This window comes from Physella acuta, unplaced genomic scaffold (assembly GCF_028476545.2).
Source record: "Physella acuta isolate Inbredline_101_S28 unplaced genomic scaffold, ASM2847654v3 ptg000279l, whole genome shotgun sequence".
NCBI classification, from domain to species: domain Eukaryota; kingdom Metazoa; phylum Mollusca; class Gastropoda; family Physidae; genus Physella; species Physella acuta.
This window is the reverse complement of record NW_026731798.1, coordinates 213461-232442: the sequence shown is the minus strand read 5'-3', so window position 1 is coordinate 232442 and position 18982 is coordinate 213461. Positions and strand designations below refer to the sequence as shown.

General features: G+C 34.5%; 1 protein-coding gene across 2 annotated transcripts; it reads left to right on the top strand.

Annotated features, from left to right (window-relative positions):
• Nucleotides 1–1922: 1922 nt before the first annotated feature.
• Nucleotides 1923–18577, top strand: LOC131939439 (fibroleukin-like). Of its 2 annotated transcripts, none has more exons than XM_059297729.1 (5): nucleotides 1923–2023; nucleotides 7349–8628; nucleotides 9343–9459; nucleotides 10372–10491; nucleotides 17142–18577. In XM_059297729.1, the coding sequence occupies exons 1-5, from the start codon at nucleotides 1969–1971 to the stop codon at nucleotides 17514–17516; spliced, it is 1947 nt and encodes a 648-aa protein (XP_059153712.1). In that variant the 5' UTR covers nucleotides 1923–1968; the 3' UTR covers nucleotides 17517–18577. The 2 variants fall into 2 exon arrangements, with proteins under 2 accessions (XP_059153712.1, XP_059153713.1); XM_059297730.1 differs by lacking the exon at nucleotides 1923–2023 and adding an exon at nucleotides 5324–5342.
• The last annotated feature ends 405 nt before the right edge of the window (nucleotides 18578–18982 follow it).

Sequence of the window (18982 nt, the reverse complement as noted above, 5' to 3'; positions counted from 1 at the left end):
CGCTTGTATCGTCTTACATGAACCGAGCAAAACAACACGTGCATCAAGATAAGAATGTGGGTATCTACGTTCTACACTCATAGCTTGTCCTTGAGATATTACAATTTTTTATCGCGTGAGTAGGTAAAAAAACATGTAGGCCTGTAACTGACTTTGCATTTCTTCCCGCAACAATTAGGGCAATGGATTTCTGGCACGAGAACTTTAAAATTACGGTAAAACTGCTGATATAAAGTAGCTGATTTATGGAGCAATGCAATCAAGATTAAACTTTTGAAATAAATTTTTCATTTAAAAAGCATGATGCTAACGAAATAGCTTATTTATTTTAGCTGATCACTAGCACAATCTGGATCTGAAATGAAGACGTGAGTCATGTGATTAGAATTTAAACGTAGGGGCTAGTCATGTGACCAGCACCTAACACGTGGGGGTGACACATGTGACCAGCGTATCATATATAGTGACGAGTTTTTTGACTCACATAAGAGATAGGTCACACGCATAATTAAATTATATAACAAAAGCATAGCATACTACACACAATCTATGTTGCTCAGCATTTTAACATGTGAGATGTGTTAATAACTGCATTATTCAAAAGACATAGACTTCTGATGCCCCACATAGGGAAGATTAAAATATTTATTTTACTTTCTCAAATACAAGATACAAGTATAACCCTTTAGTCAAGTTGTATCTAATGTGTAGTGTGTTTAATAAAATGTTCACAAAATTGACGAACTTTAACAAAAAAAAACATCTTCTTTGCTGTAAAGGTTTACTGCTATGCATATTTAATTTGAACTAAAACTTGACGGTTTTTTGGGTTATTGCTACTATCTTCTAGTACAGAAAGTATTAGTTAATAATAATCGACACATAGTTAATTTTGGTATGAAAGATGATTTTTTAAAAAAATATACATTTTTATTTTCATACAAATGCTAAGCTTACTCGTCCTTGTAAGATTTCTTTTGGTTTGGGTATACACATTTGTTTTTATTTTTTATTTTGAGAACAACATTTTTAAATCGTGGGAACGAAAGATTGACATACTTTCTTACTGCAGGGTCAAAGGTTGCCTTGACATGTTTACACTCGTAAGTCTGTTATGTAAATCTCAAGGCCAAGACTCTGGTGATATAATGTAGACAGCTGAGCTCTTATCTTGATGCTTGAGTTGTTTTTACTCGTTGCACGTCACGTGATACTGGTGTGAAGCTGAGTTCCCACACCCAGGCAGGTTTTAAAAAAATATTTCGGTTTATTCAAATCCAGTGATTCTCAAATTTTACTGGTTATCTTTGTATGTGTATATGTTTTCTTTTTGTTGAATTAGATAAAACCGTTGTGTGGTAATTCAGCTTAAAACTAGTTCTTCTATTAGTGAGTTTGTTGTTTTTTTAGGTGAGCTAAATGTTAAGAGGCAAAACTTTCTGCCTTATGGCTTGTTACCATTTAGTTGTATTTTTAAAACAACCGATTTCATCGCCTTGTTTTTTCTTAGTGTCCACCTTTATAAAAAGATAGATGACATACATGCCCCCTACATGGAAAATTAAAAAAAAGTACTAATGATATTCGATAAAGTGTTGATGATAATTTATTTTTTCCTTTTAAAAACTTCATCTGTATGCTAAATTAAATAATATAACAAAAAAAGAAAGGTACATAAAAACCCTTTCTAAAATAAAAAGTCGGGCTCTTAAAATGTAGTCAATTTTTTAAAATGTGAGATCCATGAACTTTATTGACGTTTCAGCATAGTTTTTTTAACGTGGCAAATTCGGTCAAGGCAATTTCACATGCAATTTTATCAACACGCCTTAGCCCTAACGTTTTTTTTTTTTTTGCTTCAACCCAATGTTTGTGGTATAAATAGACTGCGATATCATCACAAGTTAACAGAAGCAGCGGTTTAGAGAAGTCTCCGGTTCGTGTGATACAGAACAACACAACTCTACAATGTCTTCTATTTTAATGACAGCTCTGTTGTTTGTAAATATCATGTTTACCTGTGGTAAGTACATTTGTATACAATTACAACGCAAATGAGATGGAGATATTTATTTTTAATTATCTGTGAATTTTTTAGGTAACAATTGATTGTTTTTATTTCCACGTATACGAAGTATAGAGGAAGTATTGTAATCGTGCAAAAAATCGAAATCGATATTTTCACAAATCTTGACGTTTTACTCCTCCTACTTCTAAAAACATAGTTTTGCAATTTGTCCATATGTATGTATGTGTGTGTGTGTATGTGTGTATGTGTGTATGTGTGTATGTGTGTATGCGTGTATGCGTGTATGCGTGTATGCGTGTATGTGTGTATGTGTGTATGCGTGTATGCGTGTATGTGTGTATGTGTGTATGTGTGCATGTGTGCATGTGTGCATGTGTGCATGTGTGCATGTGTGCATGTGTGCATGTGTGCATGTGTGCATGTGTGCATGTGTGCATGTGTGCATGTGTGCATGTGTGTATGTGTGTATGTGTGTATGTGTGTATGTGTGTATGTGTGTATGTGTGTATGTGTGTATGTGTGTATGTGTGTATGTGTGTATGTGTGTATGTGTGTATGTGTGTATGTGTGTATGTGTGTATGTGTGTATGTGTGTATGTGTGTATGTGTGTATGTGTGTATGTGTGTTTGTGTGTTTGTGTGTTTGTGTGTATGTGTGTATGTGTGTATGTGTGTATGTGTGTATGTGTGTATGTGTGTATGTGTGTATGTGTGTATGTGTGTATGTGTGTATGTGTGTATGTGTGTATGTGTGTATGTGTGTATGTGTGTATGTGTGTATGTGTGTATGTGTGTATGTGTGTATGTGTGTATGTGTGTATGTGTGTATGTGTGTATGTGTGTATGTGTGTATGTGTGTATGTGTGCATGTGTGCATGTGTGCATGTATGCATGTGTGCATGTGTGTATGTGTGTATGTGTGTATGTGTGTATGTGTGTATGTGTGTATGTGTGTATGTGTCTATGTGTGTATGTGTCTATGTGTGTATGTGTGTATGTTTCTATGTGTGTATGTGTCTATGTGTCTATGTGTGTACGTGTGTACGTGTGTACGTGTGTACGTGTGTACGTGTGTACGTGTGTACGTGTGTACGTGTGTACGTGTGTACGTGTGTACGTGTGTACGTGTGTAAGTGTGTACGTGTGTACGTGTGTACGTGTGTACGTGTGTACGTGTGTACGTGTGTACGTGTGTACGTGTGTACGTGTGTACGTGTGTACGTGTGTACGTGTGCACGTGTGCACGTGTGCATGTGTGCATGTGTGCATGTGTGCATGTGTGCATGTGTGCATGTGTGCATGTGTGTATGTGTGTATGTGTGTATGTGTGTATGTGTGTATGTGTGTATGTGTGTATGTGTGTATGTGTGTATGTGTGTATGTGTGTATGTGTGCATGTGTGTATGTGTGTATGTGTGTATGTTTGTATGTGTGTACGTGTGTACGTGTGTACGTGTGTACGTGTGTACGTGTGTACGTGTGTACGTGTGTACGTGTGTACGTGTGTACGTGTGTACGTGTGTACGTGTGTACGTGTGTACGTGTGTACGTGTGTACGTGTGTACGTGTGTACGTGTGTACGTGTGTACGTGTGTACGTGTGTACGTGTGTATGTGTGTATGTGTGTATGTGTGTATGTGTGTATGTGTGTATGTGTGTATGTGTGTATGTGTGTATGTGTGTATGTGTGTATGTGTGTATGTGTGTATGTGTGTATGTGTGTATGTGTGTATGTGTGTATGTGTGTATGTGTGTATGTGTGTATGTGTGTATGTGTGTATGTGTGTATGTGTGTATGTGTGTATGTGTGTATGTGTGTATGTGTGTATGTGTGTATGTGTGTATGTGTGTATGTGTGTATGTGTGTATGTGTGTATGTGTGTATGTGTGTATGTGTGTATGTGTGTATGTGTGTATGTGTGTATGTGTGTATGTGTGTATGTGTGTATGCGGGTATGCGGGTATGCGTGTATGCGTGTATGCGTGTATGCGTGTATGCGTGTATGCGTGTATGTGTTTATGTGTGCATGTTTGCATGTTTGCATGTGTGTATGTGTGTATGTGTGTATGTGTGTATGTGTGTATGTGTGCATGTGTGCATGTGTGCATGTGTGCATGTGTGTATGTGTGTATGTGTGTATGTGTGTATGTGTGTATGTGTGTATGTGTGTATGTGTGTATGTGTGTATGTGTGTATGTGTGTACGTGTGTACGTGTGTACGTGTGTACGTGTGTACGTGTGTACGTGTGTACGTGTGTACGTGTGTACGTGTGTACGTGTGTACGTGTGTACGTGTGTACGTGTGTACGTGTGTACGTGTGTACGTGTGTACGTGTGTACGTGTGTACGTGTGTACGTGTGTACGTGTGTACGTGTGTACGTGTGTACGTGTGTACGTGTGTACGTGTGTACGTGTGTGTAAGTGTGTACGTGTGTACGTGTGTACGTGTGTACGTGTGTACGTGTGTACGTGTGTATGTGTGTATGTGTGTATGTGTGTTTGTTTTTATGTGTGTATGTGTGTATTTTTGTATGTGTGTATGTGTGTGTTTGTCTTTTAACGCGATACCTTGAGTACCGTTATAGCTAGGTTAATGAGATTGTGTATAGATCTATAGGTATAATGTTAAATTTGTAGTTGTGCATTATTTTTTCAGTGATTTCCGATAACCAGAAGTTGAACTTATTCTACTTTCAATTTTTCAAAAGCCTATAACTTGAGTACTATTTTAGGTAGATACATGAAATTTCAAATGTAAATAAAAGTTCACTTTCTCTGCTTTTTGTCAAATTCTAAGTAATTTTCTGATGTTCGGAAGTGGTAATTTACGCTCTTTCCAATTTCTCAATATGAATTTATAAAGTATTAATATTCCCAACTATTATTCAGATATTTGTATCCGTTCACTTGATGCGCAATTATTTTATTACGAGATATTTTTTTTGTTTCTCGTATATACGAAGTATAGAGAAAGTCTTGTAATCGTGCAACAAAAAATCGAGATTTCACAAATCTCGACGTCTTACACCTCACTGATACGGAAAAATATAATTTTGCTATCTTGTCCGTATGTCTGTGTGTCTGTCTGTGTGTGTGCGTGCGTGTGTGTGTGTCTGTCTGTGTGTAAACACGATAACTTGAGTACCGTTACAGCTAGGTTGATGACATTTCATATATAAGTATTTTATCAAAATCGTAGATTCATATCAACTTTTGAGCGATTTCCAATAACCGGATGTGGTACTTTTTCTACTTTGAATTTTCAAAAGCCTATAACTTGAGTACTATTTCAGATAGATGAAATTGCACATGTAAGTAAAAGATTTAATTCTCTACCTCCTGTCAAATTTTGAGTAATTTCCGTTGACCGGAAGTACTAATTTACGCTATTTCCGATTTCTCAAAAAATGCATGTAAATTTATGAAGTACTAATAATATTTAGCACTATTATGCACATTTTGTTTTGGCATTCGCTTGGTGCGCAATTCTTTTTTCTACTAGATTTTATTCTATTTTTAAAAGTTTAGTAAACAAAAATCATGTCTATATTCCGAGTTGCCATCCCACGTAGTGTAAATTTAGAATATTCGAGAAAGTTTAGGGGACAACACTCCCGGTTTCTTATGTTTAAAAGTTTATGAAATTAAAAATGGTGTTGTCGTTCCCCGTAGTGTTTTTTAAGAATACTGGAGAAAGTTTAAGGGAGATCACTCCCAATTTATTTAATTTATAAATTTAATAATGATTTCGCTTGAAAAAAGAATATTTCAAATGTCAATCATTTCTAAAAATTAACTTATGACCAAACACCGCGGTATACAATTATTCGCTTGTTAACGTCATTGTCGACGGACAGAGGAAATACATTTGTCATTTTCTTTCAATCTTTATATGTAAGAACAGAATGATCAGTACAGTCTTTATTTCTGTTCCATAGCTAGAGTTTGATTATCATCTCACGGAACTAAACTCAAGAATTGTGTAAGCTAAAATCGATCAGCCGTCCAAAAATAGGTTGCTTTAGGCAGAAATATTTTCTTCATGTATAAGTAACAAACCTAACTTTTCCTTTATCATCTTCAAAAATGTATTTTAAATACCTTTTTTAATCAATCACTTTCTTCTGAATAGTCTTTGCCTGTTTCAGGTTCTGGGCCATATGATTTGTTCCTTTGAATGTGCTTTCAATGTATTTTACGACATAAATGTCGGCAACAAACTTCATTATTGCCTGTTTTATGATCTGTGCCATTATATTAGTTTACCACAATATCATCCATCATTTATATCTGAATAAGATTCGCTACGCTTAGCAAGGTAGAAGTTTATGGGGTTTTAGAGATGTTTGTTTTCCTTATGATGCGTTGCTGTCTCTAGCTAATTTACTTCATTAGACCAGTGACCGAGCTTGAAAATAGCTAATTGTAAATTACTACAGTTTTAATCCAATTTCTATTTTTAAAAAAATCGTATACATTTATGACTTTAGAGGGCTGCCGTTTGTTTTACGTTTGAGAAACTATATTTAAACGTTAAAATGCATAACATATTTTGTTTTAATTGAATTTTTAAAAATTCTACCAGTGAATGCTTAAACCTAGTTTTGTATTTAAATTTGTATATATGTTAATTTGTAAGTAATGTGTTAACACAAACATCGATAAAAAAACCTACCTGTTTTCAATTATTGGCTCTGTTCAAGTAATTTAAATATACTAACACATCTATATATATAATTCTCTTCTGGGAGACGCTAGAAAACACGCTGCAAACGCGCTCCCTAACACACCCACCCCTACATGGTCTTAGTGAGCCGTGTTCACTACTCTAAATGTTTATAAGCAGAGCCGGGTTTAGTGACGACCATTAGGGGCAGATAATTTAGTTTGAAACAATTTTAAACGTAGGGTGGGGGGTTATGGTCCTTAACGTGCTACTTATAGTGTTTTAAAGAAATATTTTCAGTGGCAGCGATGGTACCGTCGAATTCACAAATTATGAATTACTGAAAAGTAGAAAAAACAACAACTAAATAGCGGCGTATGTTATGCCGTGGGCCGGCTCGTATTGAATAATAAGTTACCGATGATTACAATTATACAACTTTTTGTACACAATTTCAGTTTTATGTTTTATTTTTTTTTTTTTTTTTTTTTTGCAATTAATAAATAGATTTCTTTGGAAATAATTTACAATGAAGAAATTGAAAAAGAAATGATTATTCGAAGGCTGTTGTGCTTGACGTGTATTAAAAGAAAGTATTTCTTGATTAATTTAGTTTTACAAATTTCATTGGTTTATTTTAATATATTTCAGGACTTGATATTTCACTAGAAAGAGAATATTATATGGAGGGTAAAGATTTATTTTGTGGCAAGTTACATTGTGTGGAGAACACAAGAGAAGATAATGAAATCTCAGCTCTTGTCAACATGTCAGTCTATAGCATCAGTGAATTAGAGGGGAAAATTGTGTTGGCGTATTTTTCAGAGTCCGATTCAAGAGTTCGAGATTATAAAGTAGCTGGATCGAAATTTGATGGAAAGTTTTCAAAAGTGTTTGGAGAATTGACAGTATCATTTACAAAACCTTCCGATTGTTTTAGTACAGTGTTTGGATGTGATGTGTATTACACAAATAGAAGGGGTCTCACTGAGATGAAAGAAAATAAAACCAAGCCTGTTGACCAAGACAATTTTAAGCCACTAATGTTGATGACCTTAGAGGCTAAAACTTCAGAGTTTGATAAAACAATTGATAGAATGTCAGAGTTTCTAAAAACATTTAAATATTCTGATAAATTAAACAGAGCTGACTTGAAGATGAATTTACAGTTTTTAACAGATGACAAACGTTCTAACCTTAGTTATCACAAAACAGAATTAACAAAGGAGAAGGTTGGTGATTCTCTGGTTAACCTTACTAATGCGACGGAAAGTAGATTCAATAGCTTGTTATCTGCCCAAGGATCTACAATTCAGAGACTTGAAAATCAAATGAACAACGTTGATAACAGATTGAACACCTTAAATAACACAAATCAAGAGCTCGCGCATTTTAAATACAACTTGACTGAAAGCTTTCTAAAGACAATTCAACAGATACAAGCAAACAATAACACACTTGAAAAACAAAATAGGGCGGTACAAAATGTAACAAATCTATACATTGTTTTACAAAAACAACTGGATAAACTGAATAATAGTGTGGTTAATGTATCACACGATGTTCAAACTTTGTCTCAAAGGTTAAATAAAAGTGAAATTTTAACGAAAACCATGCAAGATTTCAAAAAAGATTTACTAAATTTAACTAACGAAATGTTAAAAAATAGCACAACGATATTGGAACGTCAAAATATAAGCATTAAACAATTGTGGGAAAGCTACAAAAACCTATCAGAGACACAGTCAAAGACACTGAAGGATTTAAAAACAGCTGTATCACTACTAAACAATACAGACATCGATATACACGCCCACACGGAGAAGATGAATAACACCATTCAAAACCTGATTACTAAATCAGATCTAATTAGTTTTCTAGTCAGTAGAGTTCATGGATTTAATGGCCGTATGCTCAACGAAAGCGAATACGTAAGTTAAATATAATTTGTATAGCATCAAAATCTGCTATGTCCCGATTTGAAATTTTCCAGTTCCGCCATAAGATTTGTCAATGCTCCCAAGTAGTTAAAAGTTAAAGTTTTTACTTAGGCGTGGTATGTTTTCGAATTAGCCTTACATTAATACCTTACTTAGTTTCGTCAAAAGTAGAAAAACAAAAATGTTTTTAAATATTTTTAATATTCTGATAATCTTCTGACAAATGTTAGCGGGTTATTGTTTATTTTAAAATGAAAATTGCATAATCAATACATATTTATAAAAGTATGATTTATTCGAATGTTTTTAAAATACATAACATCACCACATTTCACTTCTGCTGCTGCTGTACAAGAGCGCACATTTACAGAAATTATTTCCTTGTCTCGACAATGTTTAGAAAATAAACGATATATTAAATTGGCTATCTTTGTGAAATAGCTTTAACACATACTATCACTAGTTCTGCGAATATATTTATACTTTTACATATACAAACACGCACAAACATATATACGTATATAAATACATACATACATTTGTATGTATATATTCTTCGTAGTTGTGTGGTATGTGGCGATGATATTGATGTAGTGAATACAAAATAATTATTTATAAATAAATGAGAAATGTTTAGCTGTCTGAATATACGTATATATTTTAATTTTATTCCGTTTCAACTAATAATAATAAATAAAAATCCAGTTAAAATGTGCCAACATGAACGCAAGTGTTTTAACGGACATGACAGAGGCTGGAGTAGATGCCAAAAGAACATTGTGTGATACAAAGACTGACGGTGGAGGATGGATTATTATACAGGTTTATTTGTCATTTTTCTTAGCCATTCACCATTTTACCGATATATTTTCTAACTGTGTTGATGAGTTTATTCTATTGAAAACAGATTAATGATATACAATGAAAGACACTTAGCTACACATTAAAAAAAAACGTAATAGTTGAACTACATACGCAGTGTTTGTATAATATATTTTATCTATTTGAAATTACGATGACTCTAAAATGTTTTATCTACATCAAAAGATATTAGCTCTAGTTGTTTTATAGTTCTGGTAAACTGCAGATTAATATTCTTATTGGTTTACCCGAAGTCAGGTGACAAGTCCACAACAGAATTGTTAATATATCTCATGGTTTTTGGGAGAAAAGCTGAATTTAGTAGTCTTGTTTATTTTGTTGATCTGAATAAAATTTTGGATATTAAAATAAAATAGACAAAATCAGATTATGTGATAAACTACAATAGTGTTTAGTGCATTTTTTAAAGTTTATGTATTTGAAAAATAACCTTTCTGTTGTATGTATAAAATTGGGTTTATTTGGTTTCGAGTTTGAACAGAAGCAAACGTTAAAGTTTATCTCGTGATAGTTGTGACTGTCTAATACACAAAGTATTGGAAAAATTTTAGAGAGTTAATGTGAAGAATATTAGGTCTTATAAAGTAACGACTGCTTTGATTTTATGTAAATTGTTTGTTGTTTGATATAACTAGAATCCTAATATATTTCAAAGATAATTAAGCCTTGGAATAAATCATATCAACTCACTTAACCGTAATTTAACAATGCTATTATTTCGTAGAGAAGTGTTTTGATTATTTAAAACGTTTAAAATGTTATCTCGTGCGTAATTTGAAGCATAATTAATCTTTGGAATCAATTATATCAACTTGCTATGACTTTATTGTAGCGGTGTCATTTTTCTAACAGAGACGTATCAAAGGTGATGTAAACTTTACAAGAACTTGGAACGATTATAAAAACGGATTTGGCTCAAATTCCGGAGACTTTTGGATCGGAAATGACGTCATTTCTCACTTGACAGATTCGGTAGGGAAGTAATGGCTACTTAAAAAATATGCATGAAAACTGAATGTTGTACTGCACAATGTACATGGCATCACTTAATTTCTTATTGTTAAAAAAATCACTTTATTCGACACATGTATACTCTAGCTTGTTAGTTGACGTTATGTGATAACTGTTTCCCAAAACATGGGGTCGTTTCAACATCAATTTTTCAATTTGATCATAATTTATTCTACGTGATTTTCAACAAAGTATATACTTTAAAATTTAGTACTTGTATTGGCGATTAAATACGTTGTAGTAACTAATATGACACGGGTTATTACGTATGAAACTCGCTTTTTTGGTTGAGTGGTTTTTATATTTTACTAAAATAAAATATTATCTGACAAACTATCTGACAAACTATAATACATTATCTTAATTGATACAACTTGCACGTATACAACAGTTAAAGGTAAAAAAAAACATTGAGATACACTTATTTAATTTTTAATATCTCCTCTAGAAATAATGTTTTGATTTTATCTCCATGGGTCAGGGAAAACCTGAGGATAGAATAATACATATCTCGCCTTCCCACCCTCTTTAACTATCCTCAAGTAATTCCCCCCCCCCTATCATTTCCTCAGATTAACTACCCCTGTAAATTACTCCCACTCAACAAACAAAATGCAATAGGAAACTAACCCATTTTATTATTCAACGGACACCAGTACATAGAGAAATGTATAAAATGGTTAGCGATATGTAAAGCTTGGGGTTATGAATAGGAGATGGACAGGAATGGTAAAATGTTGTAATTTAAAATAGAGGATAGTAATTACGGAACTAGGGTAATACATTTTAGAGAAGATGGTATTATTGACTAGCAGTGAATAACTGATTCGGTAAGTGAAGGATATTGTACTACAATTGGCATTCATACGTTCGTTTGATCTAGATATTTCTTGGAAGAAAATATATTGATGTGTTATTATCATTGCGGAACTAGAAAAAAAAAGGATCCCCCACAAAAAGATTGTGTAGCCTGCTGCAAATAATTTTAAATTATCTATTTCCTGAGTAATTTAAAAAAAATTTCAATGAGCTGTGTAACCAACTGAGATAACAAACCAGGTACTATAATGTCCAAACTAATTTTGGGCCTAACGTAATCGTGTTTTATAATTTTAAAACAAATACTGTAACATAACATGCCGTTTGGGGGATACTTGCAAGGTTGTTAGAGTGATTCATATTGTATAATAAATAGATGAATAGGTAAATAAATACATAAAATACATTGGGTTTAAAGCATGTTGGTTAAATAAATTGGTCAAAGACTGGTTTAGAACATTTTACCAATAAACGAGGGTGAAAATTATAACATATAGTAGAATAGTCGAAAATAAAGTAGGTTTAAATGGATTTTATCCCGTTTTGTACAATAAACATCTACGTATATAATTCTCTTCATGGGGACCATTCGGGACAAGACGTAGACGCAAGCCGAACCTCCCCCTCTCTCACTCTCCATGCATACCCAACAGACCATGTCGCTACCACCCCCACCGTACCAGTCTGGTGATTTGTTTACTATCGTAGAGCCCGGTCGAATTATTTACGGCTATTAGTGGCAGATAGTTTAGGTTTGAAACTATGTAAAAATAAGAGGAAGTAATAACAAGCTCTGCTAGATCTTTTTATTGACGTCTGCAAACTATCGTCACGGATGGCTATACAATACTAGATATAACAGGAATAAAAAACACAAACAAATAAAAGCTGATGTTCCGGTTGGTGGGGGCATGGTAAAGTCGTTGGGGGGGGGGGGGTAGGGTTCCGAACAGGTTGGAGTGTTAGTGAATGAGTGGGAGGGGATAACGTGTGGTGCTTCTGTGTCGATGTGCATAGTCGTAGCTACGATTATTTGATTGTTTAGTACCGTCATTTTTTGGGTTGGTAGGCGTGAAGCTATAATGATGTGTGGGGATACGGTGGAGTTTTAAAGGTCAAAAATTGGTTAGCAGTGTTCTCATGAAAGAATTTGAATAGTTTCGTACATGTTAATAAAGGTAAGCAAAACCATTTTAAGGATGACTTTCAGGATATTCGACTTCATGTGAAAAAAGGTGGGGTCTATGGGAAGTGGGGAGATAGACGGATGGGGTCATGGGGGTCATATAAGCTGTGGACCAATGGACAGATACTATACATCTTCACTTTATATGACGAAGGTGCATTTACTACACATGCAGTATGTTAATAGATGAATAAATTAACATAGCGTGTTTTTATTTTTATCGGGAAAAAACCTAACTGTCTTGATCAGTTGATTTTAGAAGTGTTTATTAGATAACCGATATACAGATTAGTTAGATTTTTTAGGAAGGGAAACACAGGTTATACAATAAAGACCGTAGTTATGTAACGAGCCTTGAAGAATAGTGTAATGCAGTCAGCAGGATATTTTCCACCGGTCATTTCTTCCTCTACCGGTTTTATCAACAGTTCTATTCCACCCCCCCCCCCCCCCGCCTGTCCTCACCTTTATTATATTAACACCATTACACAAAATACATATAGAGATACGAATAAGATACGTTGTAAGATTTAGAATTAGGGCTATTGAACCAGTGGCGGAACTAGAAAAAAAAGGCCCCACCGCAGATTTTTTTTAGGCCCCTATATATATGTTACCGAGTCTATTTGCTTGTAGTGCCAAATGTTACCGATTTCACTGCTGACAGAGCCAAATGTTACCGAGTGTATTTACTCGTGCTACCTTTGACCAGCACACAACATCGACCACAATATAGATACTCGGAAATGCAGGTTTACATTGATCTCTTTATTACATGAATCAATAGAAATGCTCCACATAACAATGTATCAATGTTCCATAAGAATACAATGAACCAACTGACCCCCACTGTCCTCACTAGTCCTCACATATCAGAATGCACGTGTCCCGCGTTCCTATTCTCCCAACTAACCACACGTCTACACAGTTCAGTCTCCTACTTGATACTGCCGGGTTCTCAACTAGTCGCCTTCCCATCATCCCCTCATATACGTAATCATTACCATTTGTTGCATCAGAACTATTAACTGCGCAGCGGCCTGGTGTTCGTTATCAGTCCTGCAACTGTTGCATCAGACTGTAATACGTTCTTACAATAGTATGGTAACTACCCTAGTTACATATATATATATATATATATATATATATATATATATATATATATATATATATATATATACATATATATATATATATATATATATATATATATATATATATATATATATATATATATATATAGCGGGTCTAGTTGGTAGTGTGGACAGACCCGTGCCCTAAGATCCAAGACATGAACTGCCGACAATGTTAATATTTAATTCAACTTCTTGAAAACAGGGCACACGTCTAAAAATACACGGTTGGTAAAGTTTTGATGAAAGCCTCATAAAAATCGGCGCCAGTTTGGTGTGTTGGACTACATTTAGAGAGTCCGTGCTTCTCACTTGGAAAACTTAATGGGGCCAGCTCGTGTGTTAGTAAACCGCTGATTTATTCGTGTACCAGATGGACATTTTAAAAAAAAATTAAAGCGACCCTTGTTTTCATGGCGATTGGATGAATGATGCATTAATGCAAAATAGACAGAAAAATGTTTTTCACATGTACAACTGTATGTTGCCAGCTCACGCGTCGGATAACCATATGATTTAGGGGGGGGGGGGGGGTAAATCCACAAATGACGTCACATTTTTTAACGACTAACAAAAAGCCAGACCCTCACGCACCCCCACCTCAATGACGTCATTTATAAATAGTAATTGACTATTAATAATGTTCAATTAATTCTAAACGTTCTAATTAATTTCTATAAAAAAATAATCTTACCTTCCGGGTCCCTGTGTTGTGAATTAGATGTGCCTAACACTCTATACAAGTAAATTAATATATGTTGACTAGTGCTGTCTAGTGTCTGACAAAATGTGCTGAAGTGGTGAATCGTACGGTTAGGAAGTAGTTCATAAACGATACATTGATCTACTCCAGGGGTCTCCAAACTACGGCCCGCGGGCCGGATGCGGCCCTCGAAGTCCTCTCATCCGGCCCGCGGAGATCTTTTTGCAAGGAAAAATCGTTTGTTGGTGATGGCTGAAGAACTTTGCCCAGAAAAATCAAAGACATGCCTGGAAGAAACTGGCCCCCGAACTGAAATTTGATAGTTAATGCGGCCCTCGGACTGAAAAGTTTGGAGACCCCTGATCTACTCGATACTTGCAAGGCTAAAAAAGAGGGATGGGATGGTTGTCGGCTCAGGAAAATATCTTGAAAGAGACAACAAAACGCCTATGAACGTCAGCATCGCCCATTGTAAAACTTACTCAGGGGAGATAATTCCACGTATAGGCCTTAAAAGTTTACTATGCTATTTCTTGTAAAAGCAAAAAAAAAAGTAAACGTATATAAAAACGAAGTTTCTAGTATTATATTCTTTTTTTTATTATTGTAGGATACAATATAGTAGATAATACAAATTCAACCATTATCACAAACGTTCGGGTCCCTAACTAATGCCGCAAAGAAGAACCGCGCATCATGAAAGCCCACTTCATATGTAGCGGCTTCTCGTGCTATTGACTTTGTTGTTTTTTTAAAAAGAATTTTGCCGGCGAAAGCGTGTGTTTGATTGTAGGGAAATAGAACTCGGCCTTGACGATGGTTAAAAAATTCAACTATAAATAATTTTTTGTTTGGTCCCCCTGCCCCATCCGCCACAGTACACTTTGGATTATCGGTCAAACAGTTACGTGTCCTCTATTTCGCTATCAAAGGGGGGCAACGAGTCCATTAAATTCAAAATTTTAAAAAAAATTTAATTATGGTCAGCCGTGGGCCCCTAAACCAGAGTTTCTTCCAGGCATCTCTTCGAAGCCCCCCCCCCCCCCCGAAAATTTTTACCGCTCCCCCCCCCCCCCCCCCGAACGAAATGAAATTTATATCATTTATATAGAAAATATATACTTTTAACAGTGTCCGCCCCCCCCCCCCCCCGAAGAAAGTTTATCGCCCCCCCCCCGAAGATTTCAAGTGCCCCCCGGAGAAAAAAGTCTGGAAGAAACACTGCCCTAAACGGCCTGGTAGTTCCGCCCCTGTATAGATCTTTTGGCTGTTTTTAGGCTTAAAAGCTAGATCATTGAATCCTATTTTTTTTTTAACTTTAATGTATTTAGTGTTAATAACTAATGTTAAATTAATACGTGTACTAATTATAAAACGATTAATGATATAAAGACGAGTCTTGCCTTCCTTGTGTGAATTAGATTCGTCACCAAAATACTTCATCAGGTAAATGAACAACTACTGACTAGTATCTTTGACAAAATGTGTAGAAGTGGTCAGTTTGCAGTTCAGTAGTTTATAAACGGTTCGTTAGTCTATGCATTACATCTTATTGTAAGAGTAAGGGTGTGGTGAGTGGTAGAGGTGAGGGGTAGGGATGTGGGGGGGAAGGGGAGAGAGTTGGGAAGGTTCAAGGGAAGGGGACAAGAAAGCGCCGATGAACATCTACATCAATAGTGCCGACTTTTTCCGGTCGTCTAGAAGACCAGGTTAGTCGCCGCAACATCCTCCCCCCCAGCCCGATTTCAAAGCGTGCCGGCACAGTCAAATTTTAGATGCTTCGCTGAAGGGAGATAACTTAAACTTTTACAAATTTATTGATACAGTTGTTAAAGTAAAAATGAACGCAATTAAAAATGTATGAGATCGAAATAAATAATTATATTTTTTGTAGAATTCAGGCCAGTAGTTTAAACACACAATCATAGATATGTATTTTAATAATGTTAACAATATAACAATTCTTTTTTGTTCTCCTAATCGACGCCACAAAAAAGAACGGTAGGCTACGTCTTTGAAGTTGTCTACATGTCTGGCGGTCACTCGAGTTATAGTCTGTGCATTTTTCTCAAAGACGTTTGCCGACTATCGTGTTTGTTTGTAACTGTAGAAGAAAGATAACTCGCCCTAACTTATTTTTTTTAATTTATTTTTTTTTATTTTTTATTTGTTTTTTAATAATTTAGCCAGGATTTTTGGGCCCCCAAACGGTCTGGGCCCCCCCCCCGCATTGCGGGGTCTGGCGGCACTGTAGTTCCGCCCCTGTATTGAACTTATCAAAAGAAGGAAAAGTACATAAGTAATATATATTGTAAGGGAGATGGGTTTATTAACTGCGAGCGTGTTACAACGGCAGGCAATGTAAGGTGATTAATTGAAAAGGAGGGAGTTCTAGAAAAGCCATACGTAAATTAAATATAAATAGTATTTCTTGTAAGGGAATATATCTTTAAGTTGCAATGTAAGCAGGGAATAGATAATGTAATATTTCCTTTCTCAACAGACGTCTTTTGTTTTAATGATGTGGTAGATACAGGAACTATCAAAATAAGTTTATTCAATATTTTTTTTTACAAAAAAAGTTTTCAAGCAGTGTGTGCGTGTATTAATGTAATAAAGTGTTTTGGAAAATTGTGCATATTGTTTATAGATTTTCGTTAGGTTTTTTAGTCAATATGTATAATTATCATATAGTATAGAGGGATCAATACTTACTATATTACAAACACAATGCAATATCTACATATTTCTAATTTTTTGTCTAACACAGGGTTATAATGAACTCAGATTTGACATGAAAGATAAAGGTAAAGACTACTACGCTGTGTACAGAGGTTTTAAGGTAGAAAATGAAGCAGCAAAGTATAAGATGAGCTACACGTCATTCAGTGGTGGGAATGGTGGTGACATGTTTAGTTGGCACAAGAGCATGACGTTTTCAACAATTGACTCTGATAACGATTGGTCGTCAGGTGGCAACTGTGCTGCAGATAGGAGAGGTGGTTGGTGGTATAGTGATTGTCACTGGGTTAACGTCAACGGTGAATGGGCGAGTCTTGTTCATAATAAAGGAATTCATTGGGCTAGCATTACAGGCCATTCTGACTCTCTAGACTTTGTTGAGATGAAACTTCGTCGAATGTAAACAACCCGAAAACAATGCTATGTAAAATAATATATATATACAGTAATCAAATTATTTATATAATCTTCAGAAACATAAACAACATTTCATATATTAAAATAAATAGATGTAAACATTTCACTAAGGAAATATTTTCTTGATGGTGAGTATACATAAGAAGTTTAAAATTAACGAACATTAAACCAAACATTTTATTTAAAAAATGATTTTAAAAAACTACAACAGAGTTTGTTTTGCTATTATGATGTAATAAAGCCATGTATACACTCATCTAGAATTGAAATTCCTCATAGATTGACTGTGTGTGTGTTAGCCATTAAAACAGGTAAAAAACGACTATGATGGTGTCATTTATTTCTTGCATATTCATAACTAGACTAGTAGTGTAGTTGTCATCTACCACTATATCTTTAATTAGACATTCACTCGGATCGTGTGAAGTTTAACTCTAATAACGTGTGTAATGATTGTGCAATTTTTTCAATAATATTTTTTCGCATAGTTTTTCGAAAGATGTATATATGCCACCTAACTTCGCATAAAGTAGATAGTAACTGTTAATTTGGAATCTGTAAGGCTTTGTATTATAAATGTGAACATTTAAGTAAATCCTATGTTTAAGTAGTTAATATTTTATCTAGTGTATCTCATATCTAGCATGTTTGTTTATTAAAAAATCTCTACTATCACATATAAGTACATATTAGTACAAAATAAAAGTTTAATTCTGAACATTTTTTTATTAGAGATTGGAATATTCTTTTATTATCGTTTTCAGGGTATATAACTATACTCTCACAAATCAAGTGGGTAATTTTAATTGTTATCTCCCGTGAACAATTTAGTGTCGTTTGTGTTCCATACCATAGGCTAAATTACCTAATTTTATAATTGTATTTGTTTAGTATGTTTACATGGACACAATTAACGGAAAGCAATTATATGCATTTATATACATCTTTATTATATCGCCCACTTAATTTTAATATCAAGCCTTCCTTTTGTAGTTAAGGAAATTGTTTGTTTTATATATTTACTAATAAATCCATTTATATAACTTATGATATATGTGTTTTGTTTTTTTCGTTTGTTTTTTGATCACATACTAAAATCTTCGGAATTATCTAACATATGATAACTGTCGTTATTTTGTAATGTGATAAAGGCAATAAGGACCAAGGTTAATTGTACCCACACAGCTACGATGATACTTTACTCACGTTATGGAACATTGACTACGTTTTTTATACTTATGTCGAGATTACAGAAACATGTAAACTCTATATAATTAAACTGTTTTTAGTTTGTGATTCTAGGATGAATCAATAAATTTATTAACTTAATGTTTCTATTTCTATCAGTATTTTGACAAGCAAGGTACAAACTGATGTGGTCTGTAAATCCTGTAAGCTTGTCAGTTCCTCTAACGTGAATGTTTTTAATACAGGTCAGACCTTCCGACACCA